The 10586-nt window shown below is 41.6% G+C and overlaps 1 protein-coding gene across 1 annotated transcript; it reads left to right on the top strand.

Annotated features, from left to right (window-relative positions):
• Positions 1-322: 322 nt before the first annotated feature.
• Positions 323-10583, top strand: ric8b (RIC8 guanine nucleotide exchange factor B). The gene is made up of 10 exons (XM_044124559.1): positions 323-559; positions 1440-1487; positions 1574-2203; positions 2495-2589; positions 2749-2899; positions 3701-3796; positions 4561-4705; positions 4824-4968; positions 5061-5180; positions 8259-10583. The coding sequence occupies exons 1-10, from the start codon at positions 395-397 to the stop codon at positions 8365-8367; spliced, it is 1704 nt and encodes a 567-aa protein (XP_043980494.1). The 5' UTR covers positions 323-394; the 3' UTR covers positions 8368-10583.
• The last annotated feature ends 3 nt before the right edge of the window (positions 10584-10586 follow it).

Here is a 10586-nt window from a genome sequence, read left to right as displayed (position 1 = left end):
AGTCACTACAGTTATTACACTGTCGTAAAGTAACAACCTCCGTTAGAGGCATCTTAATATTTGTTGCAATACTGACTGCCACAGGAGATACTTTCTGCCCAATGCATCAACATCCACAACAACTCTTTGAAGGTACTTGAGATATATGACGTACAAAATTGAATTTCGCTCTGGGAGAAACAAAAATTGAATCCCTAACCTCCACTCAATTAAAATCTAAAATATATCTAAATATAATTTTAAAAAATAAAAACATACATTTTAGGTTTTTTATTTGTAATAAATAAATGTTAACACAGTTAGCAGATTGTTTAGCAGCGTGTAGTTTCTGGTAGCGTGAGACTGAGGATGCAGGTGGAGGCAGTCAGGGGAGTCTCCCTCTCTCAGCGGCTCAATGACACCACCTAGCCTGACAGCTAGCACTGGCAACGTCCCAACCAAGCTAGCTGTCCGTGTTTCACACAGTCTCCACATCATGGATCTTAACGGCATCCTGTCCCAGCTTGAAAGTGCTAACGAAGAGGACACAGAGAAGCTTTTACATCGGTACAGTGAAGAGGTGAGCCAGCGGCTTGGTCAGATGTTATTCAACCAACGCAAACAAGCATCGAAAGCTAGTTAGCTAGCTAGCTTTGAGTTAGCTTTACATCTTGAGTTGATAGCTGAGCAGAGATGTGAAGAGTGGTCCGTCAAATGACTTTTAATCTTTACTCAAACCGCATCGTGTCTGGGAACGAACAAAATGAACAGAAAAATGCTAAAAAGCAACAATAACCCAGTTGTAGTCGATATGCTGCCTGCGGACAAGATGCGCGACTTTATGTTTGTAATGCAAATCTCCGACAGGAGTACTGTTTACGTTCAATACAGCTAATTAATAACAAGGCAACAGAGATAAACGAATCAGCCTAAAAACACGAGAGATCAAAACAACAACAGTAAAGATTGAAACGACATATTCAAAGAAAATGCTAACAAAGCTAACAAAAAGTTAAGACAACAAAATTATAGTACTTTGTAACCTTGGTCAGAAAGCTGCTGTCATCAATACAGTGTTCAGTCTTTATTTAAAGGAGCCAACAGTTTCTGCTTAGCTCAGGTTTTTAGGGAGTTTGATCCTGAGGTGAAAAATGATAGAAATCAAAGTCAGACTCCTTGTTTATTTCGTTGCTGACATTGAGAACACATATCTGCACAACTCAGGAATATATTTAGACCCAAGACCAAAAAGACTTCAGTTAATGCTATTTGTGTATAATCAGGACATAATCAGGCAGCCAGAGCAGTGATGTGATCCATTTTCCTGGTTTTGGTCTGGACTCTGGCAGCAGCATTTTGGACAGACAGTAAAGGGGAAATTAAGAAGCAGTGAGGATATATTGCAGAGTCATTGAATTCTCAGATATAAGTGAAGAGAAATAAAACCTCTTTAATTTCAGAACACTCAGACCTTCATGTTTAACCAAAAAGAAGAAGCCCTGCGGAGTGTGAGTAGATCCCAGCGGAGCATGTTGTTACTCGATAATCTTGTCCAGCGATGACAATCTTCCTCCCTGTCTATCTTGTAATTCAGAAACTCTGTCAGTGTGTGCTGACGGTTCTTGGGAGACAGGTGCGGCCCAGCTGTCAGAAGACGTGTCTGGAAACACTCCGCATCCTGTCCAGAGACAAGCGTGTGCTGGGGCCCGTAGCCACCAGGGAGGGCATGCTGGTTCTGACTGGGTTGGCGATGCTGCGTACCGGACAGGAAGGCGAGGATAAACAGGAAACCACTCAGGATGCTTTACAGTCTGAGGAGGAGAAGAGGGTGGTGGTGGAGGCCTTGAAGTGCCTTTGCAACGTTGTGTACAACAGCGCTGCAGCTCAGCAGGTGTGTGTGGACATCCAGCTGGTTCACGGCCTTTGCGCCAGCCTGCGCTTCGCCCGTACGTGGCAACACGAGGTGGGCCTGTTCGTCCTGCGCCTGTTCTTCCTGCTGTCCGCCCTGCGCCCTGATGTGAGGGGAATACTCAGGAAAGACTGTCACGCTGTGAGACTGCTGACGGAGGTTCTGGAGCACACTCTGGACGTTCACTGGGTCGGCCCCTATGAGGCGGCTCGACCAGAACCGCAGGCTCTGCCCCTGCCCACAGAGAGCAACGAGCGAGCCATGGAAGCCCTCAAAGCCTTGTTCAACCTCACTCTCTCAGAGAGTCGGAACGAGGTGAGGATGTTATGACTTTGACTTGCAGTTACGGTACAGGGCTCCACATCTGGGTCTCTGTTCAAATTGCTACATGAAAAACTATAGCTCTGTTCTCCAATTTCTCATTTTTACGTTTTAATTCTTTCCTAGAAATAACTGGGAAAGAATTAGCCTTTGATTAAAGGTAGATTATACGCAGTAAAATTGTTGCATCTTGATTCACTTTCCAATAAGAATCTTTTACATTCTTCTTCTTATTATCTGTTTCTTTAGGTTTTATTTGTTCAGTAATTGTTTGCGTTTTTACAGGAGGACAACCACCAGTTCCGACTCCTAGCTGCTATCCTGCGTCATCTGTTGATGCTGAAAACGGAGACAGAGGAGAAAACAGAAGAAGTACACAGGTAGGAATCTGTGAAATGGGCCAAACGGCTGCTAAGAACAGGACAAACCCAACCTGTCATCTTATTTAAAAAATTTATTATTTACTGAATAATTGTCTTAAGCATTTGATTTTACTTTTAAAATCTTGCTGTAAAAATGCTGCTGTGTTCGTACTTCAGCCACACCGTCAACCTGCTGAACAACCTGCCTGCATCCTGCCTGGACGTGTTGATCGACGTGCCGGTCCAGGGAGGCGTGGAGGAGTACGGAGGGAAAAACATGGAAGCAGTTCAGGTGTTGCTGGACTTCATGGAGAGGAGAATCGACAAGGTAAAGATGGTCGTCAGGAGCAACTGGGGGTTGGGGGCTCTGGTGAGGGTCATTTTTACAGTTCATATCTCTGAAAAACTCACTAATGTTAACCTTTTACAATGAGGACAAAGTATTTTAGAAATCTAAGATAGTCAGTTGGATGTGTAATTAACATAGCATTGATAATTGTTTAATTGTTCCCAGCTGTGACAAAACATTTATTCTGTTACATATTTCATAATCGCTTCCTGCAAAGAAACACAATGATATGAAGTTATTCCTGCGCTCAGTAATATTCCTCTGATCTGGTTGCTTGTTGACCAGATGCAGTTTGTTGAAGACATTAGTTCCTGCTAACTGCATTAAGTTGCTTCATAAATTTGTTGTGGTTACGTCCATTATGTTGCTCTTTGAGCGCTAATGGCTGCACAGCTTGTAACTTTAGCTTTATCTAAAATTACAAAGCAGGATTAGGATTAGGGCCCAAACTTTCAAATTAAAAGAACATTGTTCAAAAAACGTGTTTTATTATTGTGGCTTTCAGCAGATTCTTGTATAAAACAGAAAAGTGTGACTCAGTGTCAGATTGTGAGGGAGAAGAGCCACTATATGGAAAAATCAAGTTTCAACTGTAGAGAAACATTTATTTGATCTCTTGGTTAACAAAGTTGCAATGATCCCTGCTGCAGTTTCTGTAACACTTAGCAAAAATAAATTTCCATTGTTTTCTTTACCACTGTGTGTCTTATGATAGTAAGACGCACAGTTCTTTTCAGTTTATGTTGCGACTCATTTGCCGTCTCGTGTCGCTTCACAAAGGGCTCCAACTACAAAGAGGGTCTGACTCCAGTGCTCAGCCTGTTAACCGAAGGATCCCGATGCCACAGAGAGATCCGCAGATACATCAAAACTCAGGTAATGCTGCAAACAAGGGCTGCAGCTGACCATTACTTTAGTAGTTGAATATTCTGTTGGTTGTTCTTACAATCGATTAATTTGATTTTTAAAAACTGGCTTTTTCTGCAGATTTTTCATTACTTAAACTCATTTTATACAATATTAAAAACACATATAAAATGCAAATAAACACTCCAATAAATTTTTTAAATAAAGACATAAACATTTTATTGCCTACAATACAATAGCGTAGTATTACTTTGGTGAACACTTGATCATTTGTACCATCTGCAGCTAAAAAATACTTCTAATGTCAACATGTGAAAAGCTGAGCCGTTTCTGCTGAACTTAGGGCTAATCTGATGGTTCTTCTTTTGAGTGACCAATTCAAAATTGGATAGAAAAAGATGCTTAAATTAGTTTTTTTTTTAGTTAAATTTAAAGGAGGTGAAGCTAAAACCAAGCCACTGGAGACGTTTTGGGTAGAACACATTTACAAACAAAGATGTTTTTTTGTCTTAAATGCAACATGTATATATTTTTGTACAGTTTTTGCTTAATTGTTGCTCTGACTCTGTAGTTTTTTTCAGAAAATGTCCTCCATTTAACGATTTTTTTGATAACTAAATTAGTTGACGGTTATTTCAATAATCAGTTAATCATAATCAATCTAATTCATTGCTTCACTCTTACTGCAGACCAATCAGAAACAGCCAGCATTAACCTTTATATCTGCGGAGGATTACTTGGCAATATTACATACAAACTGTTGTGCGTCGTAGGTACTTCCTCCCCTGAAGGACGTGAAGAACAGGCCCGAGGTGGGCACCACCATCAGAAACAAGCTGGTCCGCCTCATGACGCACGTGGACATGGGCGTGAAGCAGACGGCCGCAGAGTTCCTGTTTGTCCTCTGCAAAGAAAGCGGTGAGTGAAGACAAGTGAGACACGCCGGGCGCAGCGACTCGGCGCAGGACGTGACATTTATGCCCGGTTTCAGATTTTGAAATATTAATCGGTTCATATGTGCGACGTCGCCTTTCAGTGGACAATCTTTTGAAGTACACGGGGTATGGAAACGCAGCAGGGCTCCTGGTGGCTCGGGGGCTTCTGGCTGGTGGGAGAGGAGAGACGGAGTACTCTGAAGATGAAGACTCGGACACGGATGAGTATAAATCCGCCAAACCTTTGTGAGTTTCTCGGGCTCCCAGTTTGGGCTTGCTTCATCCAGAGAAAGTAGTTTGCAGATGTATAGTAGGCCTTGTAATGTTTATATTTCCAGCATTAACCCCATTACTGGTCATGTGGAGGAGCCGATGCCGAACCCCATCGAGGAGATGACGGAGGAGCAGAAGGAGTATGAAGCTGAGAAACTGGCCAATATGTTTGACAAGCTGTCAAGGTGAGACTCTGAGGCAAAACGGGGATTTAGCACTTCTGAAAACTTTGTTTAAAAAGCAGGAAAAGCTCAGTTTTAAAGAGATTATAGATGGAGAAATGTACAAAGTCCCTAAAATGTGGAGTTGCTATGGAGACCTAGTGAGCTCTAGAGGCCATAGTACTGATGATAAGTAGCACCAGGATGTTAAGAATTATTTTAAAAATAATTTTGTTGTGAACTTATGTTACTTTAAAGCTTTTTACACATTTTACCTGGAGAGCCACTAATTGTTCAGGACATCAGAAAATATTGTTTTTGTTTCTCCTCCCACCAGCTTGACGCAGTTTAACTCTTTAACTCCTGCATTATCCGTGGAGAAAACGAGTCAGCAGATTTAGATGCAATATTTGAGATATTTTTCTCTGGCAGTGCTCAAGCCGATGTAATTTGGTAAAATTCTCCTCTTCCATGAAAAGAAGTTTCCCATAAATGCCTTGCCATTAAGTCTGGGTTGTTAATTAATATTAATCATTTTTTGTAAATATTTGACCTGCTGATTTTGATTTTAGCCCGTTCACATTCCCTTGCAGAACTAAAATGTGAGAGTTTTACAGGTATTTTAAACCGTCTTTAAGATCTCAAATGAGCAATTAGCTCATTAATAAAACAGCAGACAAAAAGCAAAAGTTATAAAGGTTAAAACAGACCAACTTTGCTGTCCCATGTTCGGCTTTCCAGTTATTTGCTAAATCTCTTGCTGTCTGTTTCTCTTCCATGACCTTCAACATTCTCAACATGTCACACTTTCAGCTTCCCTCCTGCCTATGCTTCCTTTACAGGGTTACACCTGAGCTCTGTAACGTAGTTCATTGTGGTTTTGTCAGCAGGACCTCTTAGTACTCAGGTACTTACATGATTTTGACATAAAATCAACCATTTCAGTTCACTGGTTGATTCTTGGTGCTTAAGTGAAAGCAGCTGGACTTCTTCTCTCCATCCATCCATTTTCTGAACACCCTTCTTCCCTAATGAGGTCAGGAGGGTTGCTGGTGTCTATCTCCAGTAGCGTACCGGGCGAGAGGCGGGGTTCAGCCCGGACAGGTCGCCAGTCTGTCACAGGGCAACACAGAGACAGAGAGGACAAACAACCATTCACACACACACACGGAGGGAGAATTTAGGGAGACCAATCAACCTGACAGTCATGTTTTTGGACTGTGGGAGGAAGCCGGAGAACCCGGAGAGAACCCACGCATGCACAGGGAGAACATGCAAACTCCATGCAGAAAGACCCCGGCCGGGAATCGAACCCAGGACCTTCTGGCTGCAAGGCAACAGCTCTACCAACTGTGCAGCCCGACTTCTTCTCTCATTTCTTGAAAATGTTTCACCTCTGAAGCGTTTTGAAGGAGAGGTGAAACAATAGAAGTCAAGTAGGACTGTAATGTGCTGGATGGCCTAGAATCTGCAGCATGGAGCATTTCGAAATCACCAGTTGATTTCAACGTGCTCCTGTATTAAATATTGGTGCTAACGTTCAACATTTTTATGCCTTAACAAGCTTACTTTCTGGTGAAAATAGCTGTAAGTTTTAGCCAGTTTGCTCGATGGCCTATAGTTTGGGTAAATATGAAAAACAAGTTTTAATTGGGAAATTTAGCCTCCATGTAAAGAACTGAAATTCAAAAGAACATTTTGACACAAAGGAGAGAGAGAGACACACGAGGGTGGGACGACTGATGTTCCTCCTCTCAGCTGATGGACTGATTCTGTTTTGGAGGAGTGTTTGAAAAGCTTCAGGCTCCTGCTGCGTTTGTGTTGACCTTTTCATTAGCGAGCGGAGGCTAATGTTACCTGCTAAAAGGTGACTGGGAGCTTTCTCCCTGCCAACCAGTTCATCACAGGAAGAATCTCCCTCCGCCACGCGAGTCTTCAATTAGCCTCTGACTGGCAGCCGTCACATTCAGTGGTAGAAAATAGGAGCTGGCCCGCAGCATCATTACCTCCACATTAATTATCACCTAATTGGCAAACGCAGTCGGCTTGTTGGCTCAGCTTCCTTTATGTTCCTCACTGCAGTTGTTTTTTTTTTTTAACCACGCGTCCTGACTCGTGTCGGAGGCGCCAGTCGCTCCAGATGAGGAGCAAACCGACACACAGGCGTAAAGTAGACGAACCAATTTGGGTGGAACGTGGATGAAGAAGAAGAGACACGGCTGAATAAAAACGGCGACATAAGGGAGGCGACCTCGTCATTGTTGGCCGCGGGGCCATAATGAGACACGTGCAGCCAGAATGAGAAGATTCCTCCTCTGAGGCCGCATGGTCTTTCTTCTCTTTCCAAGGAAAGAGAGAGGTGCTCTTCCATCAGCACAGGTGCTAAGGAGATTGCTCAGCGGCCGGCAGGAATGTGCTCCACTGACAGCCCGACTGTTCGTCTAATTAGGACACACACCCCAACCCCTTTACACCTGCCAGACCCGCCATCACTTCTGAGAAGGAGAGAGGAGATAGTTTGGGGAATAATTAGGAGCAATGATGTTAAATGTTTGTTTTTATTAAGGCTGAAGGTGATTTTTTTTTAATATTTTTTATTTTACTTTACAACCCTATTCTCATGTGTTTCTCAGTAAATCAATTTTACTTTCAGGAATCTGTCTTTTGTGTTTAAATCTCTCAAATTAATGTTTAAGGATTCTTTTTTTAAGCTGTTGATGGATAATTCTCTGATGGCTCATCTTGGACGGAGCAATGACACACACACACACACACACACACACACACAGTGCAGGTATAATTGGATTAGGATAAAGGACCAGTGTTGGCTTTGAGGAGATTAGTTTGAGCACTGATCCTGTAATTAAACTGCCACAGGAAGGGAGAGGAAGAGGAGGAGGGAGAGGATGGTCAGGCAGGGCCGATTGTCATTGAACGGGTGAGGAGAGGGGTTTGGATGAGGGTCCTCCAGTTTGTGTATGAATAAGAACAAATTCAAGGCCCTCATTAAATCTGTCCAGACACACAAAGAAGCCTGAGCAGAGTTTTGCGCGGTTCAGATTTTTCAGTCTTCTGATTCTTCTCGTTTCTTCCTCTCCACAGGCAGAACGTGATCCGGCCGATGGGCGTCAGGCCGGACGGGACGTTGGCGCCTCTGGAAGAGACGCTCATCTGTCGACCAGAAGAAAACTCTGACACAGACTCTGACTAGTGCGCTGCATGTCTAGGCCGCGGTTTCTGGATCTGCGTCCCGATTCTAGAGCTAGTGAAACTGAACTGTGACATGCTGCACTTACATATTTTACATTACATGTACATGATATGACGTAAAACCATCCTGGACTCCAGTGATAACCCATGAAGTCCAGCTTGTCACCAAAGTGTGTGATAAAAGAGGAAGAGGTAGTTCATTGTGGATTAAGCTGGGACAGTGACTGTGACGAGTTTAAGTGTAAGATACTGAACTTCTGGCACATAGTCAGGCACGTCAATGATGGAAAACATGGAGTATGCCTTTAGGTCTGTCAGGCATCATGTTTCTGCTTCTTACACGGTTATTGATTTCTTGCAAAAGCACTCACACCCCTTAAAGTTTGTTTTTGTCAGAACTTAAATCTTTTTTTATGTGACAGACCAACACAAAGTAGAGCATTACTGCAAAGTTGAAGCAAAGATGGGATTTAAAAATGCAACTTAAAATCTGAAGTATTTTTGTGTCAAACCCCCACTTGGTTAATACTTTATAAAACCCTTTTGCTTCAAGTACAGTTGCACGTCTTGTGGTGTATTTACCAGCTTCGATCATCTGTATGTTTAGGGTCGATGTCCAACTTGAAGGGGACGTTCTGGTCGCCTTCAAACAGGATTTACCGTCAGCTCTGACTGAACTCTGTTCCTGCAGAAGAATAGCATCTGCACAGCATGAAGCCACCACTACTTTGGGGATTGGGGAATATTAAACTCTTAGGGTTTCCAAATAAAGGAGGCAGAGTGCCACTTTAATCAGATTTGCATTTATAAAAGAAAGTATCCTTTTCCCTAAACCTCACAGTTATGCACTGTTTTGTGTTAACCATAAATTTGTGGTTGTGATGTGACACAAAAATACTTTCAGGGTATAGATACTTTTGTGAGACACTGTATTTAGTGTTGTATGGGTGTCTACTTTGATGCAAACTCAATGGAATATGTCTAAAGTGATAATATCTTTTAAATGACTGACTTGACAAGGACTGAGAGTTTGCAGCGAAGATGTGAATAATAAGGAAAATCAGATTTTAGCCTCCTTCTCCATTTCATACCTTCTGTGCCATGACGACAAACTTAGCTAATTTTCCAGATTCTTCTTGTCCTCTGAAATGAAATTTGGATTTTAACTATTGGAATTTAATCAAGGCTTTTCAGAAACGATACAATAAATTATCAGATTGAAGCATTATAGTTAAAGTATTTACAACATGAAATGCATACGGTGTTGCCTTCACTGTAAGCAGATAACGGCGATGGATGGAAGGATGGAAGTTTATGGAAGTTGGAAGAGTCGGTCCTGAAGGCTCAGCAGGACCAAGCCTTTAGTTATTCAGAGTTCATTTGAGGCCTTTATAGTTACCTGTTGCATTCTTAAATTATGAAACTTTACTTCTTGCTGGATTGTTTTTTATTTTTTTTATTGTGAACACAGATGCCAAGGTTTCAAGTCTTAAAAGAAAAAAATCATTCCTTTTGTTTGTGTTGGTTTGGTTCCTCACATTTATTTTCTGGTACCTTTTTAATTAAACACTGGACAATTAAACCCCTTTGGTTTTAGATCTCGCTGCCCGGCCACTGGCACGTTTTGACCACTGAAACTTTTTAAATTCAGGCTCGTTAGCTAACAGATTCATTTTTTTAAGAAGCTTAGAGGAAAAGAAAAAGCAACTTGACATGTAGTTGCTGAAACACTCCTCTTGTGGACTTTATGACCGTGTAATATGTAAACTACAATGATTGTTTTTAATCTATTTACTTTTGCCAAATCTGCACGATGATAAATCAAATGTTATTTTTGCCCCTGATAGAAAATGTTGAATTTTATATAAATCTTTGTGTGTAAGCCTGACTATTATGAATTTATAGTAAACTGTTGGTACAGTAACAAGTTCAGTACCTAAAGATTTGACTGTAACTGAAATGCTTTTAAGCCTCATCAGATTTTTGTTGTATTTTCTTACCGTCATGTTTTTGTATTTAAACTGTTCAGACTTTCCTTTGTGTTTCTAAGTTATGCTGTTTTTTTTTTTCTTTCAACACATAAATCCTGGGATCCTTTTTAAATTTGCATGAACGTGGGAAGAATATCTTGTTTGCACATTTTTTGTGTACTATAGGCAGCACTACTTATTTTGTGAGGCTTTTCCACTGAAAAGTTAATAAAAGTGAAGAACAACACCG

This window comes from Gambusia affinis, linkage group LG08 (assembly GCF_019740435.1).
Source record: "Gambusia affinis linkage group LG08, SWU_Gaff_1.0, whole genome shotgun sequence".
NCBI lineage: Eukaryota > Metazoa > Chordata > Actinopteri > Cyprinodontiformes > Poeciliidae > Gambusia > Gambusia affinis.
The sequence above is the reverse complement of the archived record's forward strand: the minus strand, read 5'-3'. Positions and strand labels throughout refer to the sequence as shown.

What these genes read in the sequence shown, in the direction of transcription:
- ric8b (XM_044124559.1), top strand. Translation starts at nt 395, where the DNA reads ATGACACCACCTAGCCTGACAGCTAGCACTGGCAACGTCCCAACCAAG. An exon ending in AAGAAGAAGCCCTGCGGAGT is followed by an intron (nt 1,488 to 1,573) that starts GTGAGTAGATCC and finishes CTTGTAATTCAG; the next exon opens with AAACTCTGTCAGTGTGTGCT. An exon ending in TATAAATCCGCCAAACCTTT is followed by an intron (nt 4,969 to 5,060) that starts GTGAGTTTCTCG and finishes TTATATTTCCAG; the next exon opens with CATTAACCCCATTACTGGTC.